Raw genomic sequence first — 19,514 nt, forward strand, 5'->3', positions numbered from 1 at the left:
AACATTCAAATGGTCTACTCTTCTATGATGTTTTCTCATTATAAGCTCTTGAAATGTTTCATGATATACCAAGCAGCTGATGTTAAAAACTTCTATGATCTGACCAAAATTCTGTAGTGCCCATAAAAAAACCTGCTGTCGTCAAGTTGATTCTGACTCAGTGACCCTATAGGACAGAGTAGAACTGCCCCATAGTTTCCCATGAGTGCCTGGTGATTTGAACTGCCAGCCTTTTGGTTAGCAGCTGTAGCACTTAACCATATGCCACCAGTGTTTCTAGTACCTTTTGCCATCAGGTCAATTCTGACTCACTGTGACCCACAGGGTTTCCAAGGAGAAGCTGGTAGATTTGAACTGCTGACCTTTTGGTTTGCAGCCATAGCTCTTAAGGACTGTGCAATATATTTCTTTCCTTGTCATCATAATAAAGATAAATTGACTCATATCTTAGAATTATCCTCTTAAGTAACAGATAGATTCTGTGTATTGTTCTTATGTAATAAATAGTACCGTTTTTACCCAAATAACATGCGCCTTATAAAGTGCTGTTATGCCAATTTTTTTTTTTTTTGCCTGTTGCAAAAAACGTAGAAAGTGCATATTATTTGTGTAAAAGTATGGTAACCACTTACAAAGGTTAAGATCACATAATAACATCCCATACTAGCACCAAAAGAAATTTACTATAAAAATTATAATCTGTCTCGAACAACAGAATTAAGTGTGCCATTACTCTTATTTATTTATTTTTTCTAGTATTACATAGTGTTTGCCTGGAGAGAATGGACAAACTTTAATACAACATGCTTTCAGTACCATTTATGTGGAGTAAGATGAGAAAGAATACCTCAATGGTAAATAAATTAAAAAAACCCTTCAGTGATTTCTAATCCCAGGTTCCTCAATAACTCTTTTTATCCATTGGTAAGTCACTTAATATTTTTGGTACACAGTGCCTTCATCCATGTGGTAGGCTGAATAATGTCACCCTTCCATACACACACAAAAATACACATCCTCATTCCCAGAACCTATGAATGATAGTTTTATCATTCAAAATTTATCAAAAGGGAATTTGCAGATGTGTTAAATATCTTGAGGTGGGGAGATTATTCTGGATTGTTCAACGTAACCACATGTATGTGTCCATATAAGAAAAAGGCAGAAGGAGATATGACTACAGAAGAGAAGGGGACGGGACCAGCATAGATTGGAGGGATGCAGCCAGGGGCCAAGGAATGCTGGCAACCTCTAAAAGTGGAAGAGGCAAGAACTGAATTCTCCCCTGGAGTCTCCAGAAGGAATCAAACCTGCTGACACGTGGATTTTAGCCTTTTAAGACTCTTAAAGCTGTTTTGTACTTCTGACCTACAAAACTATATGAAGATATATTTCTGTTGTTTTAAGCCACTAAATTGGTGGCAATTTGTTACAGCAGCAACTGGAAACTAATAAAATCTGTAAAAAGGAGGTTTAATTAAATGACTTCTAAGATATTTCTATCATTTGAGAAAACTACTCTGCACTGTCAGCATTGTGGATTTTTATCTTTTTCGTAGGCATAACTTAAACAGAATCATTTCCATTAGCTATTTAGGATGTAACATTATTTGCCGGAATAAGTTTGTTGGGTATTAGCATGTCATCACCAAAAGGCAGAAACCACTAGTAGAGATGTTTTAGTTTCTTTTATCAAGTTGAAGGAAGACATTATATCATTAATTGATTTCTACATTTGATTAGCCAATTCAATTAGAAATTCAAAACACAAGGATTTTGCAGAAATCAGCTGCCAGATTTATTAATCTACTTAAAAATAAAAGCACAACCAAAGAAAAAGTAGAATAAAAACAGAATCTGAAAAAACAAAACAAAACAAAAAATTAAGAAACATTTTCCAAGAGTGTCCAGGAGTTTATCACGTATTTGAAAAATACTTAATATTGGCCAATTACTACTCAGTTCAGTGAGTCACTACATTAAACAGTGAAATATGTCATTTGTTTTTAAATATTATATTATTAATACCAGTTCTCCCTTTGATTCCTTAACGTAATGCGTGGCCCCATTGCTTCCCACTGGCAGGCTAGAATTAAAACATAAAAAAAAAACAGAAAACAAAAGAAAAAGATCCTCAATATAATTTTCATTTAGACCTTATTTTACTGACTCACTTAAATTTTGTTCCTTCAACTTATCCAAGTATCTCAATTCTCTTTCTAATAAAACATTAGCTGAATATTTTAAAAACTGTTTTTAAGTGCTCTAATGGCCACATAAGCATAGTGAAAAAGAAAACAAAACTTCTGGTTTTTAAGGCATAGTTATTTAACCCATAATGAGCCTGATGACATATGATACGTATGTAGAACAATCACTGAAATCACATATGTTAAATAAATATGTTGCAATTATAATATGTTTTTAAGAAGACTAAATATGAATAGAATAGATTTTGGTATGGGAAGTTCCCAGTAACTGTTCTATTTAGAGAATTAAGCTGTGATGTTGGAAAACCGGTAGCTGAGGGGTCATCTTTAAGTAATCTTTGCTATACTTTTCATGAAATGCTCTTATAGATTTATTTTGGTTCTGTGGTTAAGATTTTTTTTTTTTTTAACATTTTGTTAAAGAATCTGAAAAAAAATTATTCCTCTGGAATATCCACGGATTGAACAAATTCATGTTTCTCCCTTGAATCTTTTAGCAGGCTATTGAGCAACATCATTTCCTTAATGTTTTTTCAAAGTGAATGGAATCACACACCCTGCTTTCAATATTTTCTCCAAAAGCAAAACAAAAACAAAAAACTTTGAAACTTTAAATCTTTAAATTCTTCTTTCAAACAATCCAATCACATTTACATGAGTGTCTAAAACAAGATGACGGATAATATCAGTGCCAGCACTATGTCATACAGCAACTTCATCATATTCTTCGACAGTTTTGTAAATAATTTTCCATTTCACCAAAAGTTACAAAAGTTTCCACAGTTTCCCTTAGCAAGCTGAAGCTTACTCTTCATTTGTCAATGTGCGCAAAAGCTGCTTATAGCATAGCATGGCGTAAGCTATTTTTTAAGCAATAAATGGTTTGAGTCATCTATTTTGTCCTGAAATGCTATCTGTAGTTAACTGCATTGCTTATAAATGGTCATAGTAAATTCAGCATGAAAGAGAATATTACAGAAAAGACAGCAGCAGAAGCATTAGCATTATCTAGTATTTATATATGTTACCAACATAACACAGCAGTAAAAGGTCTAAATGCATAACAATGGGTACCATGTCTAAAAATTACTATAGTACCTATTTAGTGTATTGGATATTTTTCTTAAGGAGTGCCTGCTGTATCTAGAACAGCATAATATGTGATTTAGTACAGTTAATTCTTACTGATTAAATAATGTATTTATGTACTGAAGGAAGTGAAAGGAGACAGATATTTTTTGCTTCATTGTAATCCCAGATTTAACATTTAAATGAGATCCCAAAGGACCATAACATGTCATTATTTAACTGAAATGGGCTTCAAAATATTTAAAAGACAGTATGATTTGTATCTAAATGGCAAGGTGGCACCAGATACGTGTAATGCTACTGGCCTGAGACTCAGTTTGGAGCCAGAGTCCAAAATTGTGCCCCTCATTTGCAGTCACCGTGATTATCAAACTTCAGAGAGAATTATTCATTTTGTGGTTTTCCTCTGCAAGTCATATATAAAGCAGAACAAAAAAAACCGCAAATGCAATCTCTAAATATCTTTTTACAAGAGGTGCAAAAACAGTCATTTTTAACAACTGAACTGCCATTTACAGTAGATGTTTCTTTTGTACACCTGCAGAGACTCAGAAAGGACAGGAGGGGGATGCTCAAGGCATATCACTCGGTAAACAGTCTCCAAGTGGATATTTACACAATGTGAATTAACTGTACCATAGATACCCAGAGAAAATGAACATTATCTTATGCTGTTATGAAATCAAACAGACATGATATAGCTTTATACTTAAAACCTGTAAGACCCCATCCCAAGCCTAAGTAAAAAGTAATCCCCAAACCCCCCACCCATTAACCCATTATCTTCCTGTTACACAGAATAAATGTTTAGATTACTCCCACCCACCCTCAAATAAAGTGCGCAGTCCATGGCAGACCATAGAATAATGCAACAGGAAAAGCCCCTTTTTTGTATTATTCTTTAAAAATAAAATACAAACAACAACAACAAAAATAAAACAAAGATTGAAGAGAATTCAGCGATTCTCTGCATCTTGCAAAGGGGAGAAGCCCTGCTTGACTGTCACTTGTGTTAATACACATAGCCTTCATTGTAGGGGTGGGGATTGCAGCAGCCACCTTCTGGCATGTAGGCCATGCTCTCATCAAAGTGGGACAGAGGCACCGTGTCCTCTTCGTTGATGTGACGTTCCATGTCCGTCTTCAGCAGAGGGCGCTGGTTATCTGGAAAGGCCATGGAGAAAAGGGCTTCTGGATCACACACAAATTTGTAGACGTATCTCTCTCCAGCCACCTGATGATAACATGGAAAAGAAAAAAAGCCATCCTCATCATCCCAAGATGGTGAAGGATGGCGAAGAGAAAAACAAAAACATGGTTTAATATACCAGAGAGGATGGGTAACATAAGGAAAAAGAAAAGCAATAAATTATTAGCCTACTAAATTAACAAAAAAAAATTAACAGATACATATAAAAGCAAAAAAAAAAAAAAAAAAAGTCCTTATTTTGTAAAATGAACTATGGCTCAATAGAGAAAACGGTAAAAAGAATACTGCAAAGAAATATGCTTTTATATTGACCTTGGGAAATAATTACATTCATTTCAGATACAGCTGAAAAGTTCAGCAGTTGGTTTTAACATAAAGGCAAACCACATACAGTGTTATTTTTAAAAATCAATAATTTAATGCAGGCATCTCACACTGAAATGTTTTCTCCATTCTTAAAGGTAAAAAATTAAAGTGTATCTTTCATGCTGTAGTGTCTCTCTCTTAATACAACCTTCTGAAATTATAGGAAAAACTAAACTTCCAAGCCCTAAAGGAAAAATGTGGTTTATTCCTAATAAGACTAGACCAGTGATTCACAGGGTGAACTGGTGGGTGTTTTTGTTTTGTTTTGTACTGTGTATTCTTGTCAAAAAAAAAAAAAAAAAAATACATAGCCTTATTTAAATGAAAGATGAATCAAGACAACAGCATTATCCTGGGTACATCACTTTTAAAAATGAAGGCAAGATGCATTAGAAGTTAAGGATGTGTGTAAAGTGTCAAATTGAAGGAAGAGGTGTAAAAAAAAGTGAAAGGAATTTAAAATATACAATGCATAGGGAGGAAATGAGAAAAAGAAATGTGACAACTGCCTGAAGTAAAGGAGAAGTAACCTACTTTGTAGGGAATGACATAACTCAAACTTAAATTTTGAAGAGTAATGGTTCTCTAAGAAAATTTAAACAATAAGAGTGAGCCAAATATGCCTGGTTAACAGACAATGCCGAAGTTCTCAAACACTCAGGGGTTTGGGTGGACAAACACAGTTCTTTGTATTAATTTGGACAGTAACTTTTTTGTGTGTAGCGTTCGGTAACGTAGAACAGTGAAAATTACTCAACACCTCTGTGTTCCTGTGTATCAAAAAGGCACTGTAGTTGATTTGTGATGTCAGGGACAAACCACATCTTGGTTTATAAACTATCCATGTATGTGTGAAAAAAGGAACAACGATCAAAGAACATTGCTGCTCTGGACTCAGATTTACAAGATTTTTTGTCCCAGGTTTAATTAAGTGGAACTATAAAAAAAAAAAAAAAAAAAATTTAATTTTTTTTATTTTAAAGAAACCAAATAATCTGAATATTCCTAGGTTTGAAAACCATCAACACTTAGTAGTTTGTATGAACTTGAACATGTTTCTTAAGCGGCCCCTCAGTTCCTTTCTTTGTAATTTGGAAAGACTGTTGTGAGATTTACAGAAAAGTTTTCTAGCACAGAGCACAGTATACAGAGGAGCCTGACGTAAGTTTATTTACTTTAGTCTTTATACAAAGGAAATTAAGTTCTTAAAGGTTGAAATGACCATAAAAGTAAAATTAGGCAATATCAGAAACAAAGCTGAGATAACAAATTCTAGTTTTGCTTTTTTCCTTTGTTCAAAGCTTTCTCAGAAAAAAATAAAATAAAATAAATGGCCATCATATCACTGAGCATTTTATAACCTGCATTGTTATAAACTGTCCTTTCTTTCATTATACGGTGACATCCCAAAAGGACTATAATACACCTTTTTTTACTTTCCTGTCTTATCTGTGAAGGAACCCTGGTTGTTCAGTAGTTAAAGTACTACTAACCAAAAGGCTGGGGGTTCAAACTCACCAGCAGATCTGCAGGAGGAAGATGTGACAATTTGCTTCCATCAAGATTACAGCTTTGGAAACCCTCTGGGGCAGTTCTACTCTGTTCTATAGCATTGCTGTGAGTTGGAATTGATCTGACAGCAATGGGTTTGATTTTGCTTTATATTAGCTGACAAATAGTTATAAATAGTTTCTATTGGCAGTTACAACTTAACAGAGAAAAATTTGAGCAGCAACATTTTTATCTGTTTCAGTATCCTTGCCATTATATGATTATTTCATAGCATTTTGTCTTATTAATATATTAAAAGAAGAGAAAAATGGCAACATGGAAGAGTTATTACTAGTGGTGATACTGGTAATAAGAAGCATAAGCTTGAGCATACTTGAACACTTTTAAAACTGAGCGTGATAACCTGGATGAAAAACCAGACCCGTTGCCATCGAGTCAATTCCAGCTGAGATCTTAACTACCGTGCTGCTAGGGCTCCATAACCTGGATCAAAACTTAAACCCACTGCATAAAGTTGATTCCAGCTCAGGGTTTTAAAGGCTGTAAATCTCTATGGAAGCAGATTGCTACATCCTTCTCCCATGGATCCTCAACCTTTCATTTGGCAGTTGATTGCTTTAACCACTGAGCCACCAGGGCTCCACAGCCTTGGTATACCCTGTCAAATACCATGTTTAAAAGCTGAGGTGTAATTAGAGATCTTATAATAATTTTTATCTCTCAGTGAATGGAGCTTTAACTGGCACCTCTACCTACTCTCCAAACTCCACACTTTCTACTTTCATACAGGTTTTGAAAATCCATTAGGTATAAAAGCAGAAACTTGAATGAAGTTTTAATTTCATTCTCTAGGTAATAGGGAGGGGACATTACATGATTTTTAATAAGGACTTAAATGATCAAGACACATAAGCCAAACGTGCCTTGGCTTACTCTAGTGTTAGTGTATGAGAGAAATTAACAGCTACCATTTATTGAAGACTTTTATTGTGTCAGGTACAAAGTGTCTCAAGCAAATTATTTCATTAAATAGTCACAACAATTTCATGAGGTAAGATATATCACCACTTAGAAGGAGAAGAATATGTTTAGAAGAGTGCTCAAGTGAGAAGCTGGCATTCAAGCCTAAATCAAAATGGCATTACCTTTTACTACTTTTTACTACTGTGCAACATTGCCCAAGAAAACCATTGACAGCCCGGGTGACACTAATTAGAGAGATGTTGGTGAAAACAAAAGGAATAGGATGAATTTGAAAGGATGTTGCTACAAATGGGTATGGTGGGATGATGGAAAGGGAGGAATTAAAAATGACCTCAGGGTGAGATGAAGAAGGCAGAAAAAGTGAGTAGATAGTTAAGTATTTTGAAGGTGAGATTCAGGGAAAGAGGAAGCAATTGAGACTCTAACCATTCTTATCTTTAAGAATCTTGAAAGTTCTAACTTCCAAGCTGGCAAATTCCAAAGCACTGATACCCTAAGTAAGGTCTAGGAAACTCAAGGGTGCAGTCCCCCTCTGTTGTATGACACTTCGTGCAGCAACTAGTCAACTTCCTCGTGGCATAACTATGGTAACATAAAAAAAAAAATGCTACACGGTAATACCTAATGCTATCCATACCCACCAAAACCAACAAAGGATGCATAACAAAACTATAATGTTCACAACTGATAAATCATAAACATGGCTCCCACTCAAGGAAATTAGATTTGAATATACTTATAAGGCTGAGAGATGTAACGACACACACATATATAAGTTTTTAAGAATCAGAAAAGAAAAAACAAGCAATAATTTAGTTAGTAGAGAAGATTATTCATTTTCATTGGAATCTATAAACAAAATTGTTTGAAAATTATAGAATTATGGAGAGTGTCACAGAATTACAACTTCTTCTGGAGATACACAGATGCAATCTGAGTACTGAAACACCTGTTTTTTACCATAGCAGCAAAGTAGGAATTTCAGAAGCCTATTATTTTGTATGTAATATTGTTACACATTTGTCTACCATGTCCATGAATTTATAAATAGGAAGGCTTGTAATACCAAAACCAAGAGGTAAGCATTTGCTAAAATGAGTGAAAACCTTGCTTCCACAATGCAACAATACGTGACTTTTAAAGTATGATGTGCAGATTAATGCGCAACATTTCAATGAATTTTAATGCCATATTAGCTTCTCACCTTTTGCATGATTCCCTTCTCATAATAATAGCGGAGCGAACGGCTAAGTTTATCATAGTTCATAGCTGGCCTATTTTTCTGAATGCCCCAACGCCGGGCCACCTGCCAGCAAAAACAGAATTATATTGTAAAGTTAGGTGTTAGCTTATTAACATGTTTCATAAAATTAATTAATTAATTACTTCCAAATGGCCCCAAACATATCCAAATTAAAGACACAAGTAAAGAAGCAAAAGCTATCGTGATCTGAATTTCCTGTGCCCTGGTTTGCCTTTTAAACCAGGCATGCAGTGATCACACTGAAATATCACAATAGAATTCTTTGTCACTATTGTTTGGACACAAAATTAAATGGAAATAAGGGAATGTGTTTACAACAGGAATGAACAGTCTGCGATTCACCAGAAGGAGGCAAATTTTCCATTCTGATGGAGATACAATGTCTGTTTTTTCCTTCCCAGTGTTTCAGATGAAAACTATAGATCAAGAGCAGCTTAGAGATTCTGTTTGTAGAGATGTTTTATTGAAGTTATGACAAATCAAAGAGAAAGGGATCTTGCTCAACACTATATAGAAGAGTGAACAAGTGGCACATTGTATGTAGCAGAGAAACAGTATACAATTAATAAACAGAACTGCGAATAATTGTATTGCCTGAAGCAGCATCAGAATAAAAATATAGCCAATACTAAACTGGGGAATTAGGCATTCATCTAGAGAACGGTAACTGGATGCTAAAAATAAGAAGGAAGTGAAAAAGGTCACCATGAGTCTACAAACAAAAATCTCTAAAGCAGAATGTCCACTTTGTTGTTTGGTGAAAAGTCTCAGAGCTTTTATTATGTGACTTTGGAGCAGCAACTCATCTGGAAAACAGTTCTTTAACAGAGCTTTAAGAAAACCTTCCTGATTTCAGGCATTTATTCCTAAAATATACAACAAAAAGGCCTTCTTGTATATCTCCACCTCACCATCACCATCAGCTAGCTGAAGCATTATACAGAATAGTGTAGCCTGCTTTTGCTACCCAGCGAAAGTCACGTTCTCATTAATTTTCACTTTTTATTAGTCTGAGCAGAAACTGCAGCTGCCATGCAAACCTCAGCAACCCCAAGAGAGCATTATCTAATAGGGTTAGTGTGTTCATTCATTTCCATGAAATTCCAAGTTGTTTTGTCACAAACACAAAAAGAAAATGCTTTTTAGAGAGGTCACCCTCTCTCTCCACTGTATTGGTAACAATCGGTCTCTAAGTTTTTTTCCTGTTTTACAATACTGTCCCTTGCTATTTTCTCTCTCACTAATTTGTATTTTCTGAATGAAATACAACGTAATTATAAAAAAATTAAGTGTTATAAAACCCAGTACCCGGTGCCATCGTGTTATGCATCAGTATATTTTTTTTCTAAGAGTAGTGAGAAGTTATATGAAAGAAACGAATACATATCCAAGCAGACAGTCAACGTGGCAGGTATATCCTAATTTTCAAAAGACAAACCACATTTTAATGTAAATGTCCTGAGCAATAGTGAAATGAGAGGGTGACAATAAGAAATGAAAGCAATACTTTTTAAGTAAAACGTCTTTTAAAAAATCTAACAATGGACGTCAGTGAACCTTTAAAAGACATGGCAGCTGAGCAGCAGGTGAACCTGGAGGGGATGTAAAAATGAATTATTAACATCTCCTTAAATTAAACAACCATTTCTGAATACTTATTCATTTATAAATGCTCCTTTTCTAGAAGCTCACCAGGATGCATCTAGAAAATATAATACTTGCAAAAAACTTTAAGGCAAAATTATGGAAGTCTCTGGGGAGGGAAAGAAGATCTTTTTATTAATACCAAAAACATAGAGTTTGACTCTTATGATGCCTCTTAATTCTTGGCACTGTGGATATTAATAGTCATTTTAAATCAATAAAGATTATTCTTAGAATTGTTTCAGTATATTTCATAAAGTTGGGGAAAAGGGGATCTACCAATATGATATGTCTATGTGATGCAGACAAGAGTGAACTTTAAAATTAGCAAGTAAGATCAATAGTTCCCAGGCTAGGCACCAATCAACGAAGAAAGTCGATTCCACCCTCACATATGACCTGCCAATCACCACTATATCCAACAATACTAAAAGCCAAGTCACAGTTCTCAACAAGGAGTGGGAAAGATGGTAACAATTCCTAATAATACTCCTTCAAATGAAAAACAGGCTATTAGCAGGAAGACTGAAAGATAATGGCACTATGTCGTTCACCTCTATTAGCAAATGAATGGGAACATGTAATAGATCAAGGATCGTTGAACTTATTTTTAAGCTTACTACTGAACATGCAACAGTGAACCTTGAAACTGCCATTTAAGACTTCTTGAAGACTTCTCGGAAACTCTTTCAGCTCAACATACTTGAATATCATGAAAAGACATTTACAGAGACTCCTACAGAAGCATTACTATGTTGGTAACTATTCCCTGGAACAATTCCCTAGTATCTATGATTAATTCCAAAATAATGTCTCTTTAACTCAAATGTCCTCCCAAAAGAGAGAGAGAGAGAGAGGGGTCAAAGATTATGTGTTTGCTAGAGTTACCCAAACACACTGTGCAGAAAATCAGAGCAGGCCTGGAGTTTCATTCAGTATCACTCTAAACCCCAAGATGTGGTTCAAAGAAAAGGAACCACTGAGTAATTCCAACAGAAGAATGGCTTCAGAAGCATCTTTCATGAATTGTACTGACAAAGAACACCTAAAGAGCTGTTTTGCAATAGAGCAAAGAGAGAGACTGTGGGCCACATGGGCTAAAGAAATTTCACAAACGCTTTCCAAGAAAGAAATTTAAACAAAATAGCACAATCCTTGCCTGATGGAACCAACTGCAACAGTGAGCCATGAAGCAATCAGAAATGGGATGTTTCAGTTTGAACAGGCCTTAGGAGGTATTTAGTGCTTATTGCATAATTCTCTTTGAGTTAGTTACTATTTGGAAATGGTCTATTGACTGTGAATTACCCAGCCCTTTTTTACTTTATGAGTCTATTAAAGAAAAGCTGTCTGAATGTCAGTTTGTAATTGTATTTTTTTCCTGTTTTTAAAAATCATAGAAATTCAGAATTGGAAGAGATTTAATGGTTATCTGGTCAAGTTTCTTATTCTACTTATTCAAACTTGATCATCATAAAAGTGAACAGTTGCTATATAAAGAACCATAAGTAACTTAATCACTTGCAAAAGAATTTTTGCTCTTCTGAGTGGATCAAGAATTACTGATGTAATTCATTAATTCCCTAATCTGAACAAATACATGCCAACTTTTAAAATCTGTTTCTGCTCGGCTTATTTTCATTACAGGTGGGGGAAAATAACTTATTTACAGGTAGAAATTCCTATTGGATGTACTTAGTTCTAGCATGAACCAATTCTTGTAGTGACTGTTAACACCTTTCATGAGGTAAAGAGCACATATTCCCATCACATTAAAGGGCTTTCAAATTACTTTTATGTTAAGTGTTTCCAGTCTCATTTGTTAATGCTTCACATTTTTGCAGTTCTTTCACTTACATCATTTAAGTATGTCTACATAAAAACTGATTTCCTTTGACAGCCAAATTAAGCTTTAGACACGCTACAAAATTCAAACACCCAAACATTTAGCCCACACCTTTCAAATTCTAGACCATTGATGTCCAGTCTATATGTGACAAATCACTCTGGATTCAAAAATAGCTGGAGAGCTTACTGAATTTTTCACCCTCACTGAGGTGTTTAGATCCTATAGCTAATCATAAGCACATTAGATAAATATCTTCCTTTGCTTTCTAGGCTAATATATAGTGAAGTCAATTTTTAGTAACAGCAAAGAAAATATCTTTAATAAGACACAAAGGTTACATATGTCTGTCACTTTCTATGGAAGTCCAAAATGCTATTTATGGGTTATGCTACAGTAATAATAGTAGCCTTTTTTTTTTTTTTTAAGCCTAAAACTAGTGCTGGGAAGAATAACTGAAATTAGAAATTCTTCATGTAACTACTCCATTTGTGTGTATGTTCCTTTTGTCCATATTATCTCTATTTATCCCGTGTCCTCTTATTTAGATATTGACTACTATGGCACTGGGTACTATGGCAACACTGTAAACTTCATACCTATCTTACGGTAGCGTGTACTCAGCCAGGTGACGTGAAACAGATTTCACTAACAATCGAAGGGAAACAATATTTCTACCAGTCTTCTGTCCTCTAAGAGACGCTTAAGGGCTGAAAAATTTCCACCAGAGTTCTTGCATGTCATTGTTATCACAACAATTCCTCCCCTATCTCCTCTTGCACATGACTTTGGTTCTTAAAAGTTCCTTTCCAACCCTTTTGATAAAATCCAGATTGTCCAAATAATGGCTGTTAATTCACAAGAACAATTTCTCCATTCCAGAAATTAGCTGCACTTCAGCAGACTTTTCCCCCATTGCTCAAGTTCCATAAAGCATCCAGCCCTCCTTCCCCAACTCAGATGCTCCATTGGAGTCTCCTCAAGAGAATCCCTATGTTCTTGAGTAAAAGTTTCTGCTAATGATGCCCTGGTTGATTTTTTTTTCCACATCAATTTTATAGGATAGAATTCAGCTGGAGCAAGCACACAACACTAAAATCATTTGTGATTTTAAATGTGGATATATTTGAGGTTTTTTTTTTTTCTAATTTAATTGAACACGTTCCCCTAAGTTTATTTTAAAAAATACATTTTTACAATATTAATAAAACATATCAGTTTATTTTATAACATATTTAATTTTTCTAATTAAAATTTATTAAACCAACCTCTTCAGGCTCAATCAGTTTAAATTCCATGCCTCTACCAGTCCAGGCAATGAAGTGGGAATTTGAAGGGTCATCCAGAAGAGCTACCAAAAACTGCCAGAGCTGAAGGGATCCCCGTCGCTGGTATGTGGGTCCTTCCCGATACATTCCTGGCTCTTGTTTGATGTCCCCTAAATTAAAAATTTTTTAAGTTTCTATTATTAACAATATCATGTCATTTACATAAAATTTACATTAACTCAATCACTAAAATGGTTAAACCACGACTTTATGAGTTTCTATCTTTTTATGTAATATAATGTAACCATTAAATACATATTTAAAATAGTTAAAAGTCTGAATGTAAACCAGCAGTTTGTATAAACTTACAGCCAACTGCACATAATAAATATATAGAGGTCAATGTAAGCACACACTGGTACAGAATAAATCCATGGATGTCATTTAATTACAAAATTTTGTATAACTTTTTTTTTTTATTGATTTCTTTAAAAATCATTTTATCTAATCGTACTTTTTTATTTTATGGTTAATTCTATTTCTTTTCATTTTATTAAGCAACATTGAAGAGAGGGTAATCATTTAAACTATGGAAATTTTATTTGTAAAAATTAAAATTATGCAAACTAGAATTTGTAACCAGTTCATTGGCCAGCCCGTGACAAACTACTGAAAATTGTAATGCCAATATTTCAAGGAAAATTTAATAGCATCTAAAACTAAGTTGCGCATAGGGTCGCTATGAGTCAGAAACGACTCCACGGCACCTAACAACAACAACAAAGCTAAGTATTCTAATTTTATGTAAATTAGGAAAATCTCTCAGGTAATTACATGGACCATAGTTCTTCTCTGACACGTATGGGGTCACCATGAATCAGAATCAACTTGGTGGCAAAAAATCCACTTTTTTTTTTTTGAGTGGGGAAGGTTACCATCCTACTATCTTTTTATAAGAGTGCTATCACTTTCTCAACTGGCAGCAAATGAAAATTCTTTCTCATTTTTATTTTTCTCTTGTATTTCACTCATTGAATTTAACTTGCTATTATTTTTCTAAAAGTCTGGTTTAAAAATCTGTATTTTTCAGTAAGAAGGGTTTGCATTACATTTAATTCAGTATTCATATATAGCATAAAAATCTCTTAAATAGAGTACATCGTTAAAGGTGTTAGTGTTGCAATGCTTCTGTTTTAAATTTGGTCAGTTACCTTGGTTTTACCAAAACATATTCAGTTCCGTGACTACTGATTATTTACTTCTACCTCCCAGCCAACCACCTAAAAAATATGTGGAACTGGTTACAACGAGGATTGAGTACACAGGGCCCTACAAGTACACCATTGTTGATCCATGAACTTCTCTTCAACACTAAAGAAACAATTCAAACAGTATATTTTCAAGATAAACTATTTACACTACGTGTAAATTATAAAATAGACTAAAATCACATGCTTTTAAAAACTTGTTTTGATCAGTAGAGAGAAATATTCCTCTTAAAACAATTACAGAAAGGAACAACTCTTTAAAAACCCAAACCGAAAAATATAAAATTATTCAAACAATAGCTCCTAAAAATCATTATGTTGTTTTTGGTCTCTTCGTATTGATTTCAATGTATTATTTATCACAGATTTCCTTCTGAGATTCACCTATTTTTTTCCATTTTAATGAGAGTAACTGAGTAATTATGCAGATAGAGTGAAACACTGTCGAATTTTCTAGTCTATAGATTGGTTCTGCCTATAAATGTGACTGATCACACTGGCCACATACAATGAAAAGTTAACCCCTTGTTTGTCATTTTTCTTGTTCTCCATTCCTTGCAAAGTATGAGACATATACTATCTTCCAAAAAAAATTTTCTTAGTATAAAATTGAACAGTATTTAAAAGAAAGTGAACAAATGATCAAGACAGTGTCCCTAAACATTAGGTGACATTAACCTGTTCAATTTCATCCCAATCCTATTGTTTTCAGATATTTTTCTTCCTTACATGCCCTTCCTAATCTTCGAAATTTCTTAACATGTAAAGCTTACTAAGAATAAAACAAACTGATAAAGGCCACTCCAAGAAGTAGAGGCTTTATGCTTAACCTCAAGAAAAAAAAACTATATTTCAAGAATTGTGATGCTCTGCTAATGGTGCTAAATAGCACAGTTCACACCTCTGAAACTCAAAGTGTAAAACTAACATCTATTGTAGCGCAAGGCCGCAAAAGTGACCCATATTGGGTTTTAACCTCAAGACCTTGAAAATACAGTTAGCAATTTAAAGGGAGGCTAAAGAAGCGGATCTTCTCGAGACTTACCATCTCTTCTGAGAAGTGTAAGAATAGCAAGAAGCTGGAGAACATATAGTAGTCTTCAAGCAACTAATTAGGGATTAAAAAGCAATCCATGCAAGTATTTTGTGTTTAAATAATGGCAATTAAAACTTCTGAGAGCTCCCAAGTCATTACAGCCATGATCCCCAAAGTTTGTGCAATCAGCTAATCATAGGGCCCTGCTCATTTCCTGTTAAACAATCAAAGCAGGAAATAGAGACCACTCTGAAGAACCACTAAATGAATTAACTGTTCACTTTTTACCCTGGCTTCCTCATAGATGCCAACTTCTGCCACCCTTGTCAAGAAGAGGAGGTTCTATCTAACTTGATGCCCCTTTCTAAGATCTGGGATCTTTTCATTGCAACAGTGAGTGATATTAAAAGGTAATGCTTTCCCTAACTCCCTTTTAAGCAATTACAAAGTAATGCCACATTAGTAATGTACATCTTCCCAGAAAGGGAGGAAAAAAAGGAGGACTAAAAAACAATAACTAAATGGGCAGCAATATTGTTCTTGTGTTCCATAATGCATCTTTTCATGAACAATAAAAGCAAGGAGGCTGCATTAGTCATCAGTGCACCACAGTAGCATGCTTTCGGCTCTGCTTTGTTAATTACAGGATCAGTTTTCAATAAATCTCAAATAACAAGCTACGTGTGCTCATCAGAGCTATGGAAAGCCTGCTCTTATTCCACACAAATCTCAACAAGAAGAATGCTCTTTGAATATATATCCACAAGAATGGATCTCGTACAGAGCAAAAGAAAGAGGAAAAAAAAAAAAAAAAAAAACCTTAGTGGGAGAGGAAAAAGAAAATTTGTAAGAAGTGAAGGTTAGCTATAATTCAGAACATGCTAAATGATGTGTGTAGAAATCTTTAAGTAGAAATGTCAGCTGTTTTCAGGAGAGGCACAGATGATCTGTCCATTCCCTCTTACAAAAATCAAACTTGAAGCACAATGCAAAACCTACCATCGAATTTCTCTGGGACAACACAGGTGTCATCATAAAATTGCCTGGGGCCCTTTTCAAACATACAACCTGTAGGGAGAAAATGGGACACATTTATTCATAATCAAAATGAAGCTCACAAACAAAATACAACCATTACCACAAAAATTCTCGTAAAAAATGGCTCTGCCACTTCTCAACTTGGTGACTCTGGAAATGTTATTTAACCTCTTCATGGCTCAGTTTTCTCACCTATAAAATGGAGATGATAATAACAGCATCTACCTTATAGATTTGTTGTGAGGATGAATGTAAGTTTAAAATAGTGCCTAGTTGAAGTTGAAGAAAATAAGGACAAGTCCACAAGAGCTAAAGTACAACCTTGAGTATATCCCAGTTGAATTTAGAGACCATCTCAAGCATAGATTTCATGCACTGAACACTAATGACCAAAGACCAGATGAGTTGTGGAATGACACCAAGAGCATCAAACATAAAGGAAGCAAAAGGACATTAAAAAGACAGGAAAGAAAGAAAAGACCAAAACGGTTGTCAGGTGAGACTCTGAAATTTGCTCTTGAATGTTGAGTAGCTAAAGAGAAAGGGAGAAATGATGAAGTAAAAGAGCTGAACAGATTTCAAAGGGTGGCTTGAGAAAACGAAGTTAAGTATTATAATGACATGTGCAAAGACCAGGAGTTAGAAAGCCAAAAGGGAAAAACACATTTGGGCATTTCTCAAGCTGAAAGAATTGAAGAAAAAATCCAAGCCTCAATTGCAATATTGAAACAATATTTATTGATTCTATATTTAATAAAATATTAAATGACAAAGGAAGCATCAAAAGAAGATGGAAGGAATACACAGAGTCACTGCACCAAAAAGAATTGACTGACATTCAACTATTTCAGCAGGTAGCATATAATCAAGAGCCGATGGTACTTAAGGAAGAAGTCCAAGCTACACTGAAGGTATTGGTGAAAATCAAGGCTCCAGGAATTGATAGAATATCAATTGAGGTGTTCCAACAAATATATGCAGTCCTGGAGGTGCTCACTCATCTACACCAAGAAATTTGGAAGAAAGCTACCTGGCCAACTGACTGGAAGAGTTCCATATTTGTACCCATTCCAGAGAAAGGTGGTCCAACAGCATATGGAAATTATTGAACAATATCATTAATATCACACACAAGTAAATTTTTGCTGAAGATCATTCAGAAGCAGCTGCAGCAGTACATTGACAGGGAACTTTTAGAAATTCAGGCTGGATTCTGAAGAGGAGGTGGGACAAAGGATATCATTGCTGATATCAGATGGATCTTGTCTGAAAGCAGAGAATACCAGAAAGATGTTTACCTGTGTTTTATTGATGGTGTGGACCACAAAAAAATTATAGATAACATTTTGAAGAATGGAAATTCCAGAACATTTAATTGTGCTCATGAAGAACCTGTACATAGACCAAGAGGCAGTCATTCAAACAGTACAAGGGGATATCGTATGGCTTAAAGTCAAGAAAGATGTGTGACAGGTTTGTATCCTTTCATCATACTCATTCAATCTGTATGCTCAGTAAATACTCTGAAAAACTGGACTATATGAAGAAGAACACAGCATGATGACTGGAGGAAGACTCATTAACAACATTAATATGTAGATGACACAACCTTGCTTGCTAAAAGTGAAGTGGACTTGAAGCACTTACTAACAAAGATTAAAGACTACAGCCTTCAGTGTGGATTACATCTCAACATGAACAAAAGAAAAACCCTCACAACTGGACCAATATGCAACATCAGGATAAATGAAGAAAACATTGAAGTTGCAAGGATTTCATTTTACTTGGATCCATAATCAACACCCATGGAAGCAGCAGTCAAGGAATCAAAGGACACATTGCATTGGGCAAACCTACAAAAGACCTCTTTAAAGTGTTGAAAAGCAAGGATGTCACTTTAAGGACTAAGGTGTGCCTGACCCCAAGCCATGGTGTTTTCAAGCGCTTCCCTTATATGCTTGGGAAAGCTGGACAATGAATAAGGAAGACTGAAGAAGAATTGATGCCTTCGAACTATGATATTGGCGAAGAATATTGACTATACCATGGGCTGCCAGAAGAAGGAACAAATCTGTCTTGGAAGAAGTACAACCAGAATGCTCTTTAGAAGGAAGGATGGCAAGACTTCATCTCACATAATTTGGACATGTTAACTGGAGAGACCAATCCCTGAAGAAGGACATCATGCTTGGTAAAGTAAAGGGTCAGTGAAAAAGAAGAAGACCCTTGGCGAGATGGATTGACACAGTGGCTGCAACAATGGGCTCAAGTATAATAATGAATGTGAGGATGGTCCAAGATGAAGCAGTGTTTCGTTGTGTTGTATATAGTGTCACTATGAGCTGGAACTGACTCGATGGCACCTAACAACAACAACAGAACACAGTGGTATATAAGGGCTAGCTATTTTTATTCACATTATTATTAAGCCAAGCACAGAGCTCACGCAAGCACTGGCAAACCTAGGATTCATAATGTATTGTTATGGATTGAGTTTTGTCCCCCCAAAATTTGTGTTCTAAATCCTGGTCCCTATGCATCAAAATCGACTTGATAGCAATGCATTATGCCTGTGGTTATAACCCCATTTGGGAATGGGTTGTCTTTGTTGTATTAATGAGGCACTATTAGTGTTATTAGTGTAGGGTGTATCTTGAGTCAATCTCTTTTGATATATAAAAAAGATTAAGCAAATGAGCAAAGCAGAGATGGGGGAAGAGGGATGGTAAGACACAGGAAGATTGCCCAGGAGCAGCAGCTCAAGAGAGACAAGGACCTT

General features: G+C 35.0%; 1 protein-coding gene across 10 annotated transcripts in view; it reads right to left on the reverse strand.

Moving 5' to 3' along the window:
• Positions 1-1,794: 1,794 nt before the first annotated feature.
• ETV1 (ETS variant transcription factor 1) overlaps positions 1,795-19,514 on the reverse strand; it is a 103,973-nt gene continuing 86,253 nt past the window's right edge. For all 10 annotated transcript variants that reach the window (XM_049893719.1, XM_049893714.1, XM_049893716.1 and 7 more), the window contains 4 exons: positions 16,697-16,765; positions 13,394-13,563; positions 8,576-8,677; positions 1,795-4,533 (listed from right to left, as the gene is read on the reverse strand). In XM_049893719.1, coding sequence (XP_049749676.1) covers positions 4,312-4,533; positions 8,576-8,677; positions 13,394-13,563; positions 16,697-16,765 — 563 coding nt within the window. In that variant the 3' untranslated portion in view covers positions 1,795-4,311. The remainder of the gene's footprint in view (positions 4,534-8,575; positions 8,678-13,393; positions 13,564-16,696; positions 16,766-19,514) is intronic.

Source organism: Elephas maximus, chromosome 8 (genome assembly GCF_024166365.1).
Source record: "Elephas maximus indicus isolate mEleMax1 chromosome 8, mEleMax1 primary haplotype, whole genome shotgun sequence".
Classification (NCBI taxonomy): domain Eukaryota; kingdom Metazoa; phylum Chordata; class Mammalia; order Proboscidea; family Elephantidae; genus Elephas; species Elephas maximus.